This window comes from Notothenia rossii, assembly GCF_949606895.1.
Source record: "Notothenia rossii genome assembly, chromosome: 1".
Taxonomy (NCBI): Eukaryota; Metazoa; Chordata; class Actinopteri; order Perciformes; family Nototheniidae; genus Notothenia; species Notothenia rossii.
This window is the reverse complement of record NC_136912.1, coordinates 14,580,888-14,602,774: the sequence shown is the minus strand read 5'-3', so window position 1 is coordinate 14,602,774 and position 21,887 is coordinate 14,580,888. Positions and strand designations below refer to the sequence as shown.

The 21,887-nt window shown below is 41.8% G+C and overlaps 1 protein-coding gene across 8 annotated transcripts in view; it reads left to right on the top strand.

Moving 5' to 3' along the window:
* The window catches only part of LOC307034653 (LIM and calponin homology domains-containing protein 1-like), a 29,441-nt gene that overhangs the window by 3,630 nt on the left and 3,924 nt on the right, over nucleotides 1-21,887 (top strand). Inside the window, exons 2-26 of one of the 8 annotated variants that reach the window (XM_079673481.1) lie at nucleotides 2,500-2,570; nucleotides 2,683-2,752; nucleotides 2,851-2,957; nucleotides 5,188-5,218; nucleotides 5,318-5,428; nucleotides 6,546-6,673; nucleotides 6,887-6,957; nucleotides 8,667-8,868; nucleotides 9,139-9,333; nucleotides 10,067-10,375; nucleotides 10,545-10,814; nucleotides 11,114-11,140; nucleotides 12,440-12,700; nucleotides 13,478-13,843; nucleotides 13,944-14,270; nucleotides 15,409-15,711; nucleotides 15,862-15,900; nucleotides 16,728-16,857; nucleotides 16,981-17,138; nucleotides 17,303-17,945; nucleotides 18,325-18,729; nucleotides 19,738-19,837; nucleotides 20,664-20,689; nucleotides 20,880-20,993; nucleotides 21,405-21,497. In XM_079673481.1, the coding sequence (XP_079529607.1) occupies nucleotides 2,500-2,570; nucleotides 2,683-2,752; nucleotides 2,851-2,957; nucleotides 5,188-5,218; nucleotides 5,318-5,428; nucleotides 6,546-6,673; nucleotides 6,887-6,957; nucleotides 8,667-8,868; nucleotides 9,139-9,333; nucleotides 10,067-10,375; nucleotides 10,545-10,814; nucleotides 11,114-11,140; nucleotides 12,440-12,700; nucleotides 13,478-13,843; nucleotides 13,944-14,270; nucleotides 15,409-15,711; nucleotides 15,862-15,900; nucleotides 16,728-16,857; nucleotides 16,981-17,138; nucleotides 17,303-17,945; nucleotides 18,325-18,729; nucleotides 19,738-19,837; nucleotides 20,664-20,689; nucleotides 20,880-20,993; nucleotides 21,405-21,497 (4,557 nt within the window). Of the gene's footprint in view, nucleotides 1-2,499; nucleotides 2,571-2,682; nucleotides 2,753-2,850; nucleotides 2,958-5,187; nucleotides 5,219-5,317; nucleotides 5,429-6,545; nucleotides 6,674-6,886; nucleotides 6,958-8,666; nucleotides 8,869-9,138; nucleotides 9,334-10,066; nucleotides 10,376-10,544; nucleotides 10,815-11,113; nucleotides 11,141-12,439; nucleotides 12,701-13,477; nucleotides 13,844-13,943; nucleotides 14,271-15,405; nucleotides 15,712-15,861; nucleotides 15,901-16,727; nucleotides 16,858-16,980; nucleotides 17,139-17,302; nucleotides 17,946-18,324; nucleotides 18,730-19,737; nucleotides 19,838-20,663; nucleotides 20,690-20,879; nucleotides 20,994-21,404; nucleotides 21,498-21,887 lie in introns of all 8 variants that reach the window. The other 7 variants (XM_079673482.1, XM_079673480.1, XM_079673484.1 and 4 more) reach the window with 7 other exon arrangements.

Genomic DNA, 21,887 nt, shown 5'->3' with positions numbered 1-21,887 from the left:
ACACATTGAAACAGCAGCCTCTCAGCTCTTTGTGCATCAACTGGGACTCTAACCCTATACATCTCCATCAAGTGGCTCTACTGGGAGCACATGGGCAGTTAAGCTTGGTTCAACAATGTGCATCCCATAAATCAACTTTACATTTGAGTCACAAGCATTGAATTGTAATATTTGATGCCATAATTGTTCTATGGCTTTTCTCGCAGGGACTGCTAATGAAATGTAGCTATCTTGCTAACTCTAGCGTAATCCATTTTCCTTGTTAATCAAATTTACTTAAAAGGAATTTCCCTTTGAGCTTGGTGGATAAAATAAGTCCTGTAATAGAAGTATTTATTTTTCAGAAAAACAGTAGCTTACCTCTCAGATTTGAATGGTAATACGTGAGAACGTGGGGTCATTTCAGGATATGGACTGTTTGTCCCATGATATATATAAACATCAAACAGTCAGTGCAGCAGCATGGCCTCTTATTATTTGTATAACTTTTAGTCGGAGCCTATATAATCGTGGCTTTCCTTTCAACACAGCATGTGATGTGCGTATTAAAAAATATCACATCTAACTTAATTTACTGCATATTTTTCTGCTCCCGTGCTCTAATTTGTAGCCTCTCATTCCTTCATTTTTTTTTTACAGTTGTTAAAATACAAGAAACGTGTAATTTGGCCTGGTTCTGCTTCCCCTCTTCCCCACACACAGTTTAAATGGTAGCTGCTGCTGCTGCTGCTGTCATTCACCCAGACTGAGCAGAGCAATCCTCCATGGAGACTGACAGGGAGCGAGGGTCGAATTCCTGTTGCAACGCCCTGAAGGCCTTTGAAATGGTTTTTGGAGCAGTGATGAATGCTCACTTATCACACATCTCTCTCTCATGCCAATCTGTTGTCCTCTGCTTATATATTTTCATCCCAATTTAATCCAAAACATGTAAGCGCACATCAGCCAGTGTGTCTATCTTTTGCACTTCAGTTTCAGCATTTTATACATAACCAATCGTTATCCACCTCCACCCCTTACAAACTGTCTGTGGCCTTTATCACACACACACACACACACACACACACACACACACACACACACACACACACACACACACACACACACACACACACACACACACACACACACACACACACACACACACACTCACTATCCACACAAACAGTCATCCTGCTTTCCCTCAATATCTCCTTGGGCAGTACATTTGTCATGACCATGCTGTAAATGTTTCAAGATCTAGAGTGTAACCTTGATAAACTGTGTGTGTGTGTGTGTGTGTGTGTGTGTGTGTGTGTGTGTGTGTGTGTGTGTGTGTGTGTGTGTGTGTGTGTGTGTGTGTGTGTGTGTGTGTGTGTGTGTGTGTGTGTGTGTGTGTGTGTGTGTGTGTGTGTGTGTGTGTGTGTGTGTGTGTGTGTGTGTGTGTGTGTGTGTGTGTGTGTGTGTGTGTGTGTGTGTGTGTGTGTGTGTGTGTGTGTGTGAAATGATGATAGACAAGAAAAATAAAGTGATGCCAATGGGAAACATCTGGTCTTCACTTATAAAACAATAGGCTTTTTTCAGAGTGTGTGTGTGGGTGTTTTCCTGTCATATGTTTGGTACACGTGCATTCGAACTTCACAAAAATAAATACAAATTTGCTAAATATTACCTGAAATAAAGGACAAACAAAACAGAAAATAAACACATCAAAGACTAATTCTCTTAATAACTAAAAATATTATTTATTGTTGTCAGTTGCAGACAAAAATAGACCCATTTACTCAGCGTGTGTTGTTTGTAGGAGGATGTCCAGTATATTATAGCATACCGTATACTGTATATGAGCAGTGGAGACATAGAGAGAATGTGTGGCTGCAGTTAGCAGTTTCGGTGCTAACTATAATCTGTGCTAATCTGGATTAGAAATCTAAAGAGTCGAACCTCTCTTATTTTCTGCTGATCTTTGGCTGCTGGTTACACAACAGCTCCAGAAAGCAGTGTGCGGACTGGTAATATCTCACTCCTCCTCTCCGGCCTGTGCAGGAAAGACGTCAAACTGGAGTTCAGGTTAGAGGATTGAGGTTATGGTCCGATCTAAATCAGGAAAATGGAATGAGGACAGAGAGCAGTGTGTCACACTCATTTGGTTTCTACTGAAGCAAAACATGTTGGGGGAAGGGTGAACTGGGCAGCAGCAGGTTCTCTGTCAGCGACACAATGAGGCACTATTCAGCAGACCTTATGCACTTCTTTACTTGATAATCAATAGAGTATAACAACAAAAATATACTTTCAGACAGAACAATGAATCATAAACTAAATATCCTCGGATTTTGGTTTGTTCAGGATATCGTCCTCGGCTCTAGGAACTTGTAATTAAAATGTCCTATAATAAATAATAACTTGATTATCAAAAAATAACTAATAAAGAAGGAATCATCACTAAAACTATTAGGTAGTTGCAGCCATATTTTGTAGTCCACCTCCTTTACATCTGTGTCTTCCTTTGCCCCCCAGGCTGTAACAGGGAAGAGCTTTGGAGAAAAGGACTTCCGCAGTGGACTGGAGAACGGCATCCTGTTATGCGAGTAAGCTTCTGACATCCCCCCCACTCAGTTTTGATGTCTGAAGCAGCAACAACATACATTAACTCCTCCTAAGTCTCAATAAATCTCTGCTTCTCCCCTCCTCATCTGTCAGGCTGCTGAGTGAGATCAAACCAGGGCTGGTCAAGAAGATCAACAGACTGCCCACCCCCATCGCTGGCCTGGTAAGAGGACACTCTCCAGTGTGACATCAACACTGTGAGCCGGCCTGTTCGTCAAAGTGATAAACTCTGACTGTGGTCCCCTGCTCTCTGTCTTACAGGACAACCTATCTGTCTTCCTGCGGGGCTGTGAGGAGTTGGGCCTGAGGGGCGCCCAGCTGTTCGACCCCGGGGACTTGCAGGACACTTCCGTACGAGCTAACCTCAAGTAAATAGCTGTGTGTGTTTGTGTGCCTTTCTTTATTGCCCATTTGAAAGGGATAGTTTGGATTGTTTGAAATGAGGTTGTATGATGGACTTATTCATAATAAGTGGATCCTAAACGTGTATATTTTGCGTGTGCAGGATTTCCGTCGTCAATGGAGAAAGATTTGTAGCATTGATTTATTGAAAAAGCCTTAACTGCTACGTTACGTTCCTTATACCTCTTCCACCGACGTACCGATTCTTTCCTTAAAGGTCATCTATTATGCAAAATCAACTTTTTCATGTCTTTTATAAATAAACATGTGTCCCCTCTGTGTAAAGAGATTCTGAAAGTTTCAGGAAAAAAGATTCTCTCTCTTTTTTTCCTTAACCATTTATATAAAAACCTGTCTGAAAATGAGCCGATCCGATCTTGGCCACTTTATGATGTCATAATGATTTTTTGGCTTGTGTGACCATTAGCCAAATCTTGTTCACCAAATATCTCTCAGAGGGGCGTGGGGAGGGGCTCCTTGTTTTCATCTAAAGTAACAGACAGAGAATCAGCACTTTTGAAACAGGGCTGAAACAGAGGGGATTATGGGATGCTGCAATAGCCGAGTTCACACCGGAGTACTTTTCCCACTTTAGTTCCGATATAGTTCCGAAATGTCGCGTTCACACCAAAAAGAGTCGGAACTAAAATTAGTTCATGAGAACCTTTTTACCCTTTTCCGTCCCTGCTAGAGAGCAGGGACTCTCATGCGGCTCTCTTGTGAGAAAAGAGCTATATTTCTGATTGGCTGGGCGGATTGCAAACCACGCCCCGTAAAACTCGAAAAAAGTGTTGTGAGCCACCATTTTATTATCCTCGCATTAGCATTATTAGCATTAGCATTAGCCCAGCGCAGAAACGCAGAGAGACTAACTTATGGCAACACAAAATAAAACATGGGAGCGGTGGAGATGAGGAGGTGTCGGCGTTCTGGTGATTTACTCGGAAGGCTTCAGTAGAAGCTGCTGGGAGTCCCAGTAGCTTGGTTATGGCTAGAAAGGATCCGTCTAGTGTAAAACTGTCGCGAGAGTTTGCAAGTCACGTGGCTGAATGTTTACGTTTGGCAGGCAGCCTTTCAGTTACGATCATTAACATCAGTGGGCCACAGCAAATGATGATGCGAAGCTAAACTATCTATTAATTATGTCAATGACAGGGAGTGTGATTGTTGAAATAGGGTGTTAGCGGTCTTGCTGTTCAAAGAAGAATGACAACACTGTAGATCACCAACACTATGGTTTATTTTTTATTCACAGGCAAGTCAACGTTGTCGCAGTAAAAGTCCCAAGATAGCTCCTGATGCAATAAAATGTTCCCTTTCAGTGTTTCACTATTATCCTGCTGCATGAATGTGTATGTTGCATCATGTTACTGCTGTAGATGTGTTTCCGAGCCGCTCCAACGAGAGTTACAACGAGAACGTGACGTCATATTTACACTAGACGGATCCTTTCTAGCCATAACCAAGCAGCTTCTACTGAAGCCAGTCCCTAACTCCGGGGACTTCCGGCCAGGGATTTTGGGCGGCAGTATACGCCGTGAAGTTGTTTGCGGCCTGCCAGTAAACCCAAAGCAGAAGAAGAAGAAGTGACGTCAGCGGCTTCATTTGCCTAATCCACCCCCAGGGACTTGTTCCGGTGTGAACGCGATCTGTACTTAGTTCATCAGAACTAAAGAGTTCTGATGAACTAAGTTCTCATGAACCTTTGTGGGAAAAGTACTGCGGTGTGAATGCGCCTAATGATCTGTTTGGTATTTTGAGGCAAACACTTGCGAGACATGTTTTGTATATATCTGAGACCTATAATATATTGATGAAAAAGAGTATAATAGGAGACCTTTAATGGAGGTGCAGTGTTTTGCAAATCACTGGTCAAAAACCTGGTTTTAGCTGTTGTGTGATTTGGTGGAATCTGAACTGACCAAAGTAAAAAAACAAAAAACGTACCAATCAATGCAAGGGTAGACAAAAAATGGTGTGTTCAAAAGGCTCTGTTATCTTGAACATATGTTTAGCTGATGTCCAGGTCACCAGCAGCTTAACATCCAAGCCTGAAACACAGGACATGCTGATTACCATCTCTACTGTAGATAACACACTGACTATGGATAATAACCGTATTCAACCCCGCTGCAAAATCCAAACTATCCTTTTAACGTAGTTTCGCTTGACACTAACACACTTTTCTGTCATCAGGGACTCTGACTGCAACCGCAAACTCAAAAATGTGAGTCATTATTGCTATTTCATTTATTTGTCTTGCTTTATCTTCTATATCAGTGTGTTCAGCATTAATGAATATACTTCACACTCCTGTATCTCTCAGGTGCTGAACACCCTGTTCTGGCTTGGGAAGGCTGCCAGCGGCTGCGCCTCCTACAGCGGACCTAATCTCAACCTCAAGGAGTTTGAAGGACTTCTGGCTCAAATGAGGCTGGTGAGTGAAAACGGTGAAGAGGGGGAGGGGGGAGGAGCGGGAGAAACACAGATAGCGGCATGGAGGAGGTGCAGGGGATGGATTTCTTAGTTTCCTGTCTTTGTTGGGGTGCAGCAGAGTCACACCAAACAGAAGACAAACACATTTTTGTTTTTGTAACAACACAGCCCCTCCTCCTATTTCAGGGAGACACAGAACAGATAAACAGGATAAAAGAAAGGAGAGTAGAATGTCTCTGCACATTTGATCTGTTGGTTAAACTGGCAGTCGATTCAAAATACCACGACGGGTTGCATGAAGCATCTTAATATACATTTGTTGTTGTTGCACATCTGCCGGCGCAGACTGAAAACTCATCTCTTTAGACTCCACTTCGAGCGATAGAATTACTAACAAAGCACTTATATACTAACAAAGGACTGGCTTATCGAAAGCCAGTTGAGTAGCACTTGAAATGTTTGGCTCTATGAAACCTGATGTACTTATATGATTCTGTTTTCTTCAAGGTTGTATCTTCCTGGTCGAATGCACTTATTGTAAGTCGCTTTGGATAAAAGCGTCAGCTAAATGTAATGTAATGTTTTATCTTAAGTTATTCCTTGAAAGCTTAGACGTAGCACAATCTTCCTTAGCAATAACTTAAAGAAGACATTTATATTTTAGGACATAACTAATTAGTGTGAGATTTTTTCCCTAATCAAATCGGTCCTACTTTTTCTATTGTTTTTCGGACATTATGAATCTCTATTTTTGACTTGAACAAAACAACATTTTCCATTAAACACTACAAAAAATGTTGTGTTGGCGTCCAGTCTCTGGAATTGTCATAACAATTTCAAGATGGACATTGGGAAATCGCTTGTTTCTTTTGTTGCAACTGGGTTAACAATTCCCATACCAAATTAAATAATACTTAAATCGAATCATAAAATCATCATCAGAAAAGCCTTTGTGCAACCCTTCAAATGTTTTCCTTTCTTATGGCCTCCTTTGCAATCATTTTCTCAACCCAGGCATTTTCTTGAGGGAGCTTCTTATATTATTGGTCTTACTCTACATCATGCTCCTTTTCATATATTGTTTTAATGCTCTATGTTTTTTTTATTTGTGTTTCTAGGAAGGTGATGAAAGTGTTGACGGTTCACAGAAGCGCAGTGTGAGGGACAGCGGCTACGACTGCTGGGACTCTGAGAGAAGTGACTCTCTCTCTCCACCGCAACACACTCGTGACAACTCCCTAGACAGGTGAGAGACATCTGTCAGCACACACACATACCAGAATATATAGACGCACACAGCGGGGATATTTCAGATAACTGATGAAAGGTTGAATACAGCTACTTCCTAATTTTAGAGACACACATTTGAAACTTTAAAACTGGTTCCATTGATACAAAACCCACACGTGAGTTTGAAATAATGTGTTTTTTAAACCAGTTTTCTTTCTTTTTATGACAGTCTGGACTCCATTGGCTCTCGCTCACAGCACAGCCCTTCTCCTGATGTGGTGAATCGAGGCAACAGTGATGGTTGGTTCTGATGTGTCTTTATATAATATTTCTGAATGTCTGCCCCAGTCTTTTTCAACAAACATGAGAGTAGATATAGATCTTCTCATGTAACTTTATTAAAAATAGCAAATAAGCATATTGCTCAAACATCCCTTTAAAACAGGAATACAAAACCCACTCACCCATAAATAATCCGACTGCTGTCCACTCACGTGTGGGGGTTTTAACCTTGGTATGTTATGGCCAGTCAGGTGGCCTGTGAATAACAGCTGAACGTCCAGACACTGTGTGTGTGTGTGTGTGTGTGTGTGTGTGTGTGTGTGTGTGTGTGTGTGTGTGTGTGTGTGTGTGTGTGTGTGTGTGTGTGTGTGTGTGTGTGTGTGTGTGTGTGTGTGTGTGTGTGTGTGTGTGTGTGTGTGTGTGTGTGTGTGTGTGTGTGTGTGTGTGTGTGTGTGTGTGTGTGTGTGTGTGTGTGTGTGTGTGTGTGTGTGTGGGTTGGGGTTTGTGTGTGTGTGTGCCCCAGATGCAGCAGCTGTTGATCTGGGTAGCAATCATAAAATATTTGAACCTGGGAAACACAAGCTGAGGTCAACATCGTGTGTGTGTGTGTGTGTGTGTGTGTGTGTGTGTGTGTGTGTGTGTGTGTGTGTGTGTGACAGGCATCCTGTGTGTGTCTTTTACGTTGACACTTTGAAATGCGTGCATTGCTGTACAACAGAGTGACAAGAAAAACTCTATTCGAGAGCCGGGAATAGACTCTATCCATACATTCCCAGGAGGTCCGAGAGACAGTGTGTCGCTTTACCAAGTTATATTCATTACCCAACACGAAAGAAAGTCAGGGAATATAAATATACTTATTCTCTCTTTTTGTGTGTTTGAAAAATGCTGCATCGATGCATGTACAATACATTTGAAAAGTTGCCACAGAAAGAAGTGATATTTCTCACTGCTGTCACAATGGAGCGTTGCATTTAGAGAATGATTCATTTTTTACTGTAATGTAGGTCGTATTTTTCAGTAACCCAGCAAAGCTGAGATTTGGGGACAAATCAGACATATTACCAAACAAGCAGACAGTCCAGAGGTAAAACCGAAACCTGACATGCTCAACGTGTTGATATATCCCTTATTCTCTTTTAAATAAATTGGACTAACCTTGGTTGTTTTTTTTCCTAATCTGTCTGAGAGTCTGTATGATGGCTTTTGTTTTTAGTCTGACTTCTTATAAGCAATGGGCTATCTCCAGTCCTAGGCAATGCGGCTGTGCCTAAACCTGCATTTTCTTTCTATTGTGTAGCAGGGAGTGACTCCACTAGTTGGAAATAGAAATCCAAATGTTTAAAGGTCTATGTAAAACTAATCTTACTTCTCACTTGATTTATTACTTTTTAAATGAGTTTATGGTCTCTATCGCTAGTCTCATGTCTTATTCAATACAGAATGGTTCTGAAAAGGATGGTTTCACTTAGATTCAGTGTCCACGTTGCTTGAAGCTGTAAAGAAACTTAAAAATAATCTGTCATGACCCATTTCAAAAGAAATTCCCTTCACTGGAAAAATCGCTATGAGCACAAAAGATATTATGAATGTGGCTGGTATGTCTTGAGAAGCTTCTGCAGTGGTGCTGATGTAAGGACTCATTAAAAGTACTTCCTGACATATTTTCTAACCTTATTCACTCTTTTTTTGTAATCTTTCATGCTCCATCGCCCTTTGTTGCCCAGGACGAGGCAGCGACTCGGATGCTGATGCCCCCAGCAGGAGGCCAGATGTGAGGAAGGATGACATGTTGGCCAGACGGACGGCCAGCAGTGAATCAAGAAGCTTCGTTCCCTTTAACCAGTTTCTTCCCAACCGAACCAACACCAGCTGCTACATCCCCGCTCCACGCCGAAAAACACATACAGAGGAAGGAGATCAGCGGAGGTAATGACCAGCAAATCAGTGCACTAAATAATTCAGATACAAATAAAGCATATTAAGAGCTGCAATGGAAAAATACATAAAAGGAGCTGAGGAATCACATAAGACATACACACACACACACACACACACACACACACACACACACACACACACACACACACACACACACACACACACACACACACACACACACACACACACACACATACACACTCACACACACACTTCATCATCCCTAATCTGTCCCTGCCGTTACACACCGTTCCCCAGTCAAGCCTCTCAAGAGCAGTCCACAACAACTGGACCGCAACACAGAACTCCCAAGACTGTCACTTGGGCACCCGAGAAAAATGAGGAAAAACAGGAAGAGGAAAAAGTGACGCAGGAAGTGTTGGAGCAGAAGAAGCTGCAGAGGTTGCAGAAGGCAGGGATTAAAGTTCTGCCTGCTGCCGCTCGCTACAGCAGGTCAGAGAGCAGCGGCATGAGAGCTGCTGTGGTTTGACAGTTTTTGGTCGTGTTCACTAACGGATCGTTATGATGGTCATTTTAATTGTGTGTTTTTCTGGTGCTCTATTCACACTGGAGGTTTGGGTTTGTGCAGATATCTGGTTTGAGCAATTTGGCTTATTTATAAAGCGTTTTGGGATCGAGATCTGACTAACTGCTCGATACTGTTTCTGTGTTTTATATGTGAGAGCTTGATTCAAGTCTTGACTGTTATTAAGGGGAAATTGAGCCACCTTTTACTTAGTGTTTAGTGTTTACATCAGTGTTGATGGTAAATGCATTCAATTATAACACTGTCATTTGATGCGTCAAGGACGTAGTTGGATGCAATGAACATCTAGAAACTACTTTAGCTTTTAGTTTCTATCTCAGGTTTCTTATGAATATATCAAACACTAAGGATTGTATTGCTTCAGTTAATCACATTTACCATCAACAGTGATTGGGCATTCACATAAGGTGGCAAATGTTTCCTTTAATATTGTAAACAAACTTGTAATGGGCATGGATTGCTACTCGGTTGGTTTGACAGGTGATACATTTGCCTGTGAACTATGATTTAATCAATGGGACTTTGCAATATTACACAAATTGTGGATGCATGTCAAATGGGAACTTTGCACGACGCTACCTCTGCTCTCAGCATGCAACAAAGGATTTTAATAACCTATGAATGACCTTTTTACACCAGCCCTCCAACAATGGAGGAACAGGAAGTGAGGTCTCCGTCCCCGAGCATCATCCTTCGCTGCGAAAATGAATTTTTGAGCACTCAGAAATCTGCGTGGGACTCTTCCTCTGATGCGGAAGAGGAAGCCGAGGTGCGGAAAGTCCCGGATGTTCGTAAAGACGATCTAGCATCCAGACGAGCTCATCGCGGCACGGTTGCTCCCAAGGTGCACCAGTTTGTCCCAACACCTGCATGTAGCAGCAAAGACAGGGAGCGCTGGGAAGGCATTAGACGAGCCTCGCAGCAAACACTGCAGCAGAAGGAGATCAGGTTAGCTGAAGTTTGTTTGTGTGTGCTGCCATTTCTCTTCCATTTGCTCTCCAACTCTCACACATTTTCCTACTTTTTCCTTCTTTGCGTGCTGTGGTCACTCGTGGTTTGACGTGTGTGTGCTCAACTTTGTTTGCTGTGTGTTGCGATTGGCTCTGTGATTGGACAGTGACAAGGAAAAAGTCCCTGACATCATTACACGCCGAGACAATCCTTTCCTAAACTCCGCCCCTCGCCACGAGGAAGAGGAGGACGGGGAGGAAGAGGGAGAAGAGGGGAAGGTCATAGCAACGCCTAATAAGCAGAAGGATGACCTGGCTCGTAGGCGGGCTCTGAATAAGTCCCTCCCTCACAGGGACGGACCAATGAGCTTTGTTTCTGCCCCAATGAGCAAGAAAGATATGCAGAGGTGGGAGAGACTCAAGTTGACTGAACCCAGGTGCCCAACACACTCTCTCTGTTTCAGCACATGCAGTACAAAGCACTTAAATGCTGCTGTATGTCAAGTGTGTGGGCGATAATGACTAAGTGCTGTGTGTGTGTGTGTGTGTGTGTGTGTGTGTGTGTGTGTGTGTGTGTGTGTGTGTGTGTGTGTGTGTGTGTGTGTGTGTGTGTGTGTGTGTGTGTGTGTGTGTGTGTGTGTGTGTGTGTGTGTGTGTGTGTGTGTGTGTGTGTGTGTGTGTGTGTGTGTGTGTGTGTGTGTGTGTGTGTGTGTGTGTGTGTGTGTGTGTGTGTCAGTTTCAGTCTTAAACAGATGGACTGTAGGTAGGAGATACATTGCACTACAGAGCCTTTCAGATGAAGCTGCAATCCAGTTATTTAAAGGGATATTGCTTATATCCCTAACAAACAATGGCTTTACTACATGTGGTGCTTTATTTGGAAAGCCGATGAAACTTGATTCCTAAATAAACAGCAACATCTATGTTATCTACACAAAGTAAGGGGTTTCATAAATGTGAATATATTACTTCAATACTTCCATTATTATTCAAAATTACCAACAATCATTTTATTTTTTATTATATGTAGGATATCTTCCTGTTTATTACTTTTTGTGAACCGAAATAGTCCATTTGATGATGTCTTTTTTAGCTGTTATGATTAATTCATTTATATAGAAACACATTAACAGGTAAATACCATGGTAAATACTCCATAATGTAAATAGAAGTTCATGAGTTATTTTCTTGGACACATTTAACCCTTAAATGGGCAATCACATATACATATTTTAACAACGTTATAACACCTGTATTTCACCTATGTTACACTGTTATTACACCTATATTACAGTGTTATTACACCTATGTTACACTGTTATTACACCTATATTACAGTGTTATTACACCTATGTTACACTGTTATTACACCTATATTACACTGTTATTACACCTATGTTACACTGTTATTAGACCCATTTTACACCCATTTACACCCAATTTCACCAGTTGTAGTCTTTATTATCTAGTACACTTTTGTAAGCACCACCAAATCTTAGTTTCCTTTCTCTTCTGGTCTCAGTTTCTCCCCATGTTCTCATCAGCATGTTCATTCTCCTCACCATTGTGCTCTTCAGACCTCGTCAGTCTTCTTTGGCACGCATTGAAACAGAGTTGGGAATTGGTGTGTGACCAAAAGAGAAGGGGACTGTTGGCTCAGAGCACTGCTTGGGCTTTTTTCCCCCTCTCAGCACTGATGTCATTAGATAGGATAAAGAGTTTTTTGTGTTCCCAGTAGAGCTGCAGTTACTAGGAAAAGGGACTATACCTAGTGTGCTTGGTGTGTGTGTTGTGAATGTATGTGTGTGTGGAAGTCATTAAGTACACAACCCCATGCTCTGTCCCCTTCTGTTCATCCACACTTCCTGTCTGATTCATCATTTCCCACTCATGCTTCCTTTGTCTCCACAGTCTGATCCTCTCTTTCTGGTTGCTCATGATTTATTTTCCGCCCTCTTTATTTCCCCCCTGCTCTTCTCCTGGTTGTTGTTGTTGTGTGTGTGTGTGTGTGTGTGTTTGTGTGTGTGTTCGTATGCCTTCATGTGTGAGATTGTATCTACAGTGAGGCCAGCCCGGCCCCAGCCGTGTGTCAGGCTTGTCTGGAGAAAAATTATGGAAGTCCTTTCAGCGGATCAGCAAAGGCTAGACGGGGTCACTGCAAAGTTGTGACCTTTGGGGGCGTGACAGAGATCGAGCAGCCAATAGACACAATCGCATCAAGTGAAGGGGAAGAGACGGAGTTGCTAAGACGACTCCTTTCCAAGGCAACTGTAGCCATGCCTACTATTGGTCTGGGCTCCCAGCTTTCAGAGCGGGAACGCAGGTACGGACGAGGCCAAATACGACTTAGGCTACAGTGTCTTGAATCCAAAGTCTCTTGCATTAGTGTGGACTGCACTGACAAAAAAATAGGTCCCTATCTTTTTATATTATCTATTGAAGGATTTAATATAATTTCTTGTGATGTTGATTTATATAATCTTTCACATTTCAGGCTTTTTTGAATTAGTAAAGTAGGTAGTGTGGCTGCACCTCTCTCTGCATTGTCCTGATTTGCTTGTAGTTTTAATAGTAGGTAACAAAGGTACACGCACACATGCATGTACATGCTGCTGTGACAACTAGTAATATAATAAACAATTTGTATTTGAAGTATCAAAGACATGATTTAGGAAGTATTTAAAAAGTGTCTTCACTACATAGATAACAAACCCCCTTTTTTTTGGGTCAAAAATGTAGGTTTATGTATTGGCCATTATATCAGGTTTCTTAATTTCTCAAATATCAAGATTGATATCCGCTTAAAAGTGATGGTCGGGCTTCAGACACCAATTATAGCAAATGCACAATTTGTGCACTTCTATAATGTATTTTTTCTGGTCAAAGGGCTTTTTCTTTTAGTTTTGCATCTCTTTTGCATGGTTTTTCTTACCTTAATCTATCGGCTCCTAAAACACTCTTTGGAATGGTTTTCAGTTTTAATTCTTCTCTTCTTTTCCTTCTCTTTTCTTTACTCTTGGTCACCACTTGTGCACTAACATAGTAGCATGTTTGGGTATTATTGTTGTTGCTGTTTGAGCTTTATATGATGCTCTCATAGCCAGGTGGATGGAGCTGACCTCAATCAAACCACCCCTGTTTTTACTGACCTCCCACCCTGCACCCCTGAGACCCCTCCTACTCCTGCCGAGATGGATGCACGTCTGGCTCAGTATGAGAAAAGAGCAGAGGAGGATGATGATGAGGAGGAGGAGGAAGAAGAGAGGATCCCAGATCTTCAGAAAGACGACATGATGGCAAGGAGGACAGGAGTTTTCCATAAACAAAGCACTTCTACAGCGACGTTCAACCGTTTCCTGCCTCTGCCCAGTACCAAGCGCTGCACTCAAGGCGAGGTCACCACTGACGCGGCTCCGCGGAACAGAAGGGAGGTGCAGGCAGACAGGAGAGAGAAAGTAAAAGCCAGGTGGGCTGAGATTTGTGTGTCTAACAGTGTGAGGAGGAGCACTAACACGCTCGGTGTGGTTTACATCCAGAAAGAGAGCTTGATGTTTATTCAATTCAAGGAGTTTCTCTCATAGAGTGGAGCAACAGCAACCCAGAGTTCCCATGGAAACACCTGACAGGACTGTCATCCGAGCAACGTCTCACAGAGAATATGACGATGAAGAGGATGAGTATGATGAAAACGAGCCTTTGCCTGACCTGGAGAAGGACGATATGATGGCTCGAAGGACCGGATCATTCGTAAAACCCAGTTCAGTCAAAACAAATCAGACCAGAAACCAGTTCCTGCCGGTACCTGGATCAGTGAAGTATAAAGTCGCCCCTGTGTCTGCAATGAAGCCTCTGCACAGCAGACCGAAACTCACTGAGAAGATGGCCAGTGAAAGGTATTTCATGTGTTTGAGTGATGAAGAGACTGGGGTGTGTTTGCAAGTTAAATTACCTGCAGTACGGACACTAATACAACTGTGTGGGGGATTTACAGCTGATCCAGTGTTGTTGTTTTGGTTCCAAGCCTGCATGTGTGAGTGCCTGCAGCTGGACTCTTGACTTCATTTGTTTTATTTGTATATGAAGGTTATATGATGGATTTGATTTGATGTTGTGGTTGCATTCTTAGAGTTCTCTTTCTCATATGGCTTGGTGAGGTTTGTGCTTGGTTTGGACTAATATGGCCTTTTTCTATTTGCTGTTGAGGTTTAACATTGACTTTGTTTGGCATGACGTTGGTAGTTTTGTTCGACTTGAATATGAAGCGGTTGGCTGTTGTCTCTGTGTTTAAAGTATAAGTCACAGCTGAATCACAATGGGGCAAAAAACAGCTGCTTCTCTCTGGTTGGTTCACCCATATAATAAGAAAAAAATAACTTCATTGATCCTTTGGGGGGGGAAATTGTGTTACCCTACAGATTCTCCTTATCAAGTTATAAACAAAGATACTTTATAAGAAAAATATAAATAAGAAAAATATGTGCATTATTCGACAATATATAGCTAACATAATAAATGCGCAGAACTAGGAATAGGTTAAAATATATTTACTATAATATATAACAACAGTGTAAAAAAAAAAATGGGACCTTTGATTTTAAAATATAGGAATAGTATGAATAAGAATATAACATAAACACTTACACATTACGCATGTTATTACACGGCTTAGTTGAATACTCGACTCTGATTGGTCATCACTATGTTTGTGGTTTATATTCATTAATGACAGCCTCACTGCACAGTATCCCTGCAATAATACCCTTAATTGCATAGTGTTGAAGGCAGATATATGAAAATGTTTGAGAATGAACACACATCTAGCATGAGTAAATACCATAAGATGTAATTGCAATCAAACATTTCTTGTAATTTGGGTGAGGGGACTCTTTAGGCCTTGTTCTTCTCTTTTATCCTGCAACATGGAACATGGCTAAAGGTTTCAGCACTGCCTCTGTTGTCCGTGATTCAGTTTTGATTTATGCGTTGTATGTATTTGCTGGTAACCTTGGCCTTGTGACTGGATTTTAGCAGCATCGTTACCGTGGCAGCAGAACCTCAGGCTTCGCTCTCCAGAGCCTCGACCCTCCTTAAGTGTGCCGGTCTGAGGGAGAGGCAGGGGGCGGATGGGAAGCAAGAGGGACACATGACGATCCCTAAAACCTCTGTGACAGATGTTACAGAGCCCCTCTCTGCTCCGTCGTCCAGCTCTGCCACTTCCCTAACTTGTAAAGTGGATAAGTCAAGTGTAGAGGAGAGAGTGGAGGAGAGAAAGACAGAAATGAACGAAAGAAAGAAACCATTCTGGCTGGACGACGATGATCTGCCTCCCATCATGTGAGATGCTCTTTTTGTGTCGTCATGCCTCCCCCTTCTCAGATTTCCCTCTACCATTTATCCGGTTGGAATTGACGTTAGCGTTTATGCTGCTGCCCATTCCCTCACTTGCTCCTTCCTCTCATTCACTTTACTCTGTTATTGTTTTAGGGTGAGCCGGCGAGTTGCTTTTATGTCTGAGGACACTGAGTAAGTCTTTCTGCGTGACGAGATTCTGCATGAAAACAATATTGACACGCTGTGCACGTTTCATTACAAAGGAACATCCAAACACGTTCACATTATGCTCACCTTTGTGTATCATCATTACTAACATGCAGCTTTTTATTGTCATTTTTTTTATTTTCATGTAATTCTCTTTGACACTTTTTGTTTAAAAAAAATAATGAATAGTTTGGAAGTATATTACCCAATGATTAGGTTGAGGAAATGGGTTTGTCCTTTCAAAAGAAGTAAGATATGATTGCTCGGTTGCTTGTTGAATTGATTTGTTTCTGGAAACAGCTTACCGTACATAACTAATATAAATCAAGAAAAAAGAAAATGAGAATTATAATGCAATATTTGTGTTTGGTGGACTTTTACTGGTTGTTTTAACTTTATGCTTCATGTTCATATCTTGTAGACTATCTTTGTCTACATCATCTATCCATTTTTGAAAAAGAGGGCATGTTTCTTTCCTCATGGTTCCACTTCGATCTTAGAATGAGTATTTATATTTATTACATTATTATTATTTTTTTTCTATTTATTCATTTATTCAACAGGGACAGTGCACATTAATGAACATTTCTGTAAATGTGCCAAATAGCCAAGAGGCTATTTTTCATCTGGACAGATTTTAAAAGTCAACCTAAAACACATTTCATTTGTATTGTGTAATCGTAAGTGCTCGACACTAACAATGAATTCATTAATTTAATATTTTCTGTTTTGCAGAGCCAAATTTGACCAACTTAATATGCCAAAGTGTATTCAGTAATTTATAAAAGATTATTCAATATTTGTTTGTCTAGGACCGTGAGCATGAGTGACATACTTAACGAGGAAGAGGTGGGACACTTGCCGCCAGTGAGCCAATCACGAAACGAGCGCATGCACGAGCAGTACAACAACTCTCAGGAGGACGACGACCCCTGGAGAAACGTAAGACTCTGAGTTAGTGAGGTCCATTGAAAAATAAAATAGGTTGTGCATCTTATTTAAATAATATCAATGTTATTTGAACATGAATATAACCTGAATCTTCACACTATGAACTCATGACAGGACTTGGCTCGCTGGAAGAATCGGCGTCGCTGTGCATCACAGGATCTGATCAAGAAGGAAGAAGAGAGGAAGAGGATGGAGAAAAGGATGAAGGAGGAGGGAATTGACAGTAACAAGAGGAAAAGCATTAAAACCTACAAAGAGATCGTAGAGGAGAAGTAAGGATGATATTGATACTCTTTGTAGTGTTGATTGTAGCCCTTAACGTGAGATCAACAAATGTAAACCTAGATCTCTGTCAACACGCTAACAATAGCAAAACCATATCAGAAACACTGCCTGGACACCAAATGCTTTGTGTCTCTCTACTTCTCTTGTCTAGGGAGCGCAGAGAGCTCGAGTTGTGTGAAGCCTACAGGGATGCAGGGACTCCAGAAGAGGCTGCCATGGTTTTACAGCGCTACGCTCTTCGCTTCACCATCAGTGACGCAACACTGGACAGCTTAAAACTGCCCAGATCCACCTCGAATTCTAAACAGGAACATAATCAGGCGGACAAGCAGAACACATTGACTCCCACTATTGATGACACATCAGAACCGCCGCACAAACCAGAACAACCTGTGATAAAAGAGCAGAGGCACACAGAGCCTGAAGACATGGAGACAAAAGGAACTCAACAAGAGACGTCAGTTTCGGTCTCCTCCAGCTCCGGGTCACCTGGCAGCCCCCTCAGCCCCGTCACAATCTCAGAAAATGTCCCCCTTCATTTCCTTAAACTAAATGAGCCTCGAGCCAAACCGACAGAGTCTCCAACCACTCCGCAAAAACCACCAGCTGCAGAAGAAACAAAGCCTCATACCAATCACGCTCGGCCTCAAATTGTTCAGGTGCAGCCTCACACCACACAGCCCACATACACACTCCCCTCCCCCCGACCTGTCTCCCCCCGACCCGTCCCCCTGCTGGCAGCCAAACCCTACTGCAAGCCCAGGAGCACACAGTCCGGACACAAACCCGTCAAGGTGAGAGCTTCATATCAGTCGCGGCACTCAGCATCATCTGATACTTCACTGTTCCAGCGCAATGCATGACTGCATGCACCAATGAAAGGAGGTGTCTGTTGTATTTAGGGAAGTGCTAACATTTGAACTTCTTGACATTTCACATATTCTGTCATCTATTTACCTTTGTATTGTTTTTCTTCTATAATTTTGTGGCTAGATTAACGGAACCCTAAACTTTGAACATAAAGAAGTAGTTCATAACAATATAACTGATGGGAGAATGTATTAGACATATATTAAAAACATGAAAAAAAAACTTTGAAACAACAAGCATAAATGTGTGTTACTGAAAATGATGTGATTCCTGTATCCTGACCTCTCTGTGTTTCCCCCTCAGATGGACGGGTTAGTGCGAGTTAATGGAGAGGTGACTGAAGATGTACCTTGTTCCACTCCACCTACCTCTGCTCTGCACTCGCCATCAAAGGTCAAAGATGTTCCCTCAGAGCAGAAGGAGGAAGACGTTCCCTCCAAACAGACGGAGAAAGGCGTTCCCTCCAAACAGACGGAGAAAGACGTTCCCTCCAAACAGACGGAGAAAGACGTTCCCTCAGAGAAGATTTCCACTAATCACGAGAAGGTGGAGCACACGCCTTCTCCGCAGAGAGAAAAGCCAACATCGTGTTTGGGCTCTGCCATCAGCTCCCTGATTGGAGGCAGAAACAGTACCACCACCACCACTATTGTGACCGAGCTCACACACACGGAGCCACATCACCCAGATATCCACAGCAATGGACAGGTAATATCACAGGTAGCATGTTAGTCAATTTAATACACAATTAATACAATCAGAGGTAAGCAGGCGAAGTTATAAAGCAGTCAATAAAATATATATATTTTTATGTTTTGAATAATTCCGACGACATGATGGCTTTGGGCATTAAGTCATAAATATAAACAAAACCTATAAGTCTGATGGGTCCAGTAGTATGCAAGATAAGCTGCACACAGACAGATACACACTCCCTGGCGGAGATAGTTATGTTGTTTTCCTACGTAAGTTGTGTCATGGCTCAACGGAAAAGGTGTGAATTGTTTTCATTCATTTTCCATTCTGGTGCATTCAGGCATTTATGGAAAGCCTTAACACCTGAGACACAGGAGACAGCTGTGAAAAATGAAAGCCAGGGGACAAAATGAAAGCACACAGTTAGAAAATGTAATTATGATTTAAGTTACTTGTTGCATTAAAAGGTTGCAGCCTAGCAACTGACTTGAAATCAACTACACAGAGGAGTCCAAAAGAAATATCTTTCAGACTTTATTACCACGTAGTGAGCATGGATACAGAAATACAGAAGAAGAATACTGTAATATGCTCAAGGAAATAAATCTTACTCTCCCAACCATATAGTTTGGACATAAATCATAAAAAAGACTAAACACTCCTCGCCCAGTTGCAACTTCCTTAGTTTTAAACACCAAATAATGTTTGTTTGCAGTTTAGTCCTTGTTGGGGAACATGAGCCTGAACTGAAAAAGTCCTCCGCTGTCTCTGTGATGATTGTTCTATGTAAAGCAAGTTCTGCTCACTTTGATTTTAATATTGTATTTACATGAACTGAAGCCAGCGACTGCCTTGACAACACATAACAAAGGAAAGACTTCAGTATACTCATTACATTTGATTTGCACTAAATACAAATACCAGAGCTGTCCACTCATTTTTTAGGAATAAAAATAAGAGAAAGAAATCCTTTTAGATCCACCTTGTGTTTTATTAACTGGTTGAACATTTTACTTTCAGGTCAACGGTACTTCTGGGTTATCCAGTCCAGTGGAGGACAACAAGTCTCAGTCGGCGACATCATCACACAGCATGCAGGATTATTCCCCCACTGTCACAGGTAACAGTTTTATAATATAGATCTGTATTATTTCTATAAGCGTATTGATTTACACTATTTGCATTTATTTACAATTTACAGAAACACTTGACTTGACCGGCTTTCTATATATATATATATATATATACTGTTTATACCGTATATATTTTAAAAGACTATATTATCTAAATAAGTAGTGTTTTTGTCTATGAACATTTATCCAGATGAAAAGCAAGCTGTATAAATGCTCAGTGTTTCCCACAGAATCTGATTCTATTTGTGGGGGCACCGCACCGCACCCCCCCCCCCCAACGTTGTTGTTGTTCTGTGTTTCGTTGTTAATGACTGAAACACACCGGAGTTGAGGATCTTTAGGGTTTATTCTCCCAAAAATATAATTTACAATTTAGGCATTTAGCAGACGCCTTATTCCAAAGCAACTTACAATGACCAATTACAGGGACATTCTCCCTGGAGTAACCGAGGGCTAAGTGCCTTGCTCAAGGGCACACTAGTAGTGGTGTTCCAGGCAGGATTTGAACTCGCAACCTTCCGATCATCAGCCCACCTCACTATCCATTAGACCACCAAAAAAAAAAAATAATAATAATAATTTTTTTTTTTTTTATGAGATCCATTTGTGGCGGACGATATTTAATTGTGGCGGCCTGTCACAAATAAATCAATGTATGGGAAACACTGAATGCTTGTTTAGTTTGACTATGATTATGTATCTCTATATATAATATTAGTTTTTTAAATAATTATCCTCTTGTTACGTGTAATACTCGGCCTATAGATCTGATTCTGATCTTAATGTTGCTGTGTGTGTCATTCTCCTCCACAGAGGGGCTTGAGGAGAGCAGTGTGACTGTGAGTATCTCTCGGCATCTCCAGCTGTTTTTATTTTCTGTTCTTCCTTCATTCTTACATTTGACCCTGTCCTGACCCTTCGTCTCCAGTAGTCGCTGTTGTCAGACTTGTCCTCTCACCTTTCCTCTCTTTCTGTCCTTTTGGTCCCTATACATGTGTGTGTGCGTGATTGTCGGGGTGGTCTGAGTAGATTGAGACCCCCATGTTGAACTTGGCTAAACGTGTTAATCACTGGGTCTGGGACCCTAATGAGGAACGTAAACGCCTGGAAAGTTGGCAACAGGAGCAGGAGCGCCTCCTTCAGGTACACTGGTGGAATGGTGTGTATGTGCATGGCACTGATAGCTCTAATTATATCTCACTTTCAACATCCTCGATTCCTTTCCTTGCTTCCTTTCCTTACTTCTTCGAGGATGTAGGAGAGAGAAGTGGATGCACAAAATAGACAAATTAAGAGGCATGAATTTACAGCAAAAGCACTGGGTGTGTGTGTGTGTGTGTGTGTGTGTGTGTGTGTGTGTGTGTGTGTGTGTGTGTGTGTGTGTGTGTGTGTGTGTGTGTGTGTGTGTGTGTGTGTGTGTGTGTGTGTGTGTGTGTGTGTGTGTGTGTGTGTGTGTGTGTGTGTGTGTGTGTGTGTTTATATGTTTACTTCTATGTTATTTGATGTTATTTTTCTGTACATACAGTGTTTAACATGCACACTTTTCTTCTGCAGGAGCAATACCAGAAAGAACAGAAGAAGCTGAAGCAGGAGTGGGAGAAAGCTCAGCTGGAGGTACAGGAGGAGGAGAGAAAACACAACGAAGAGGTAAAATCCCCGACTGCTTTTGTGTGTCCTTCCTAGTGTTGTTATGATTCTAGTATTTCTCACTCAGAACCCATGAGAAGTGTCGGTACTTGATACCATTTTCAATACTATGTTAAAAAAAAATGCACACAACATTTAGGGCATTACAAAGCCTCCGACATTGTAACTGATCAAAAGGCATTGAAGTGAAAGTGAGAATGTTATATAATGTTATATTAAACTGGAGCGGATTAGAACAGTGACGAGAAGAGAGCACTGAGGGAGTGAGAGGAGGCGGAGGTACGTGGGCAGTGCAGCGATGTGTGTTAACTCGTTGAGCGAACAGAGAGAAAGAAAGTGCAGCTGGTTCTGTTGTAACCATGGAGCGGAAAATAAATGTTGATAAAATAT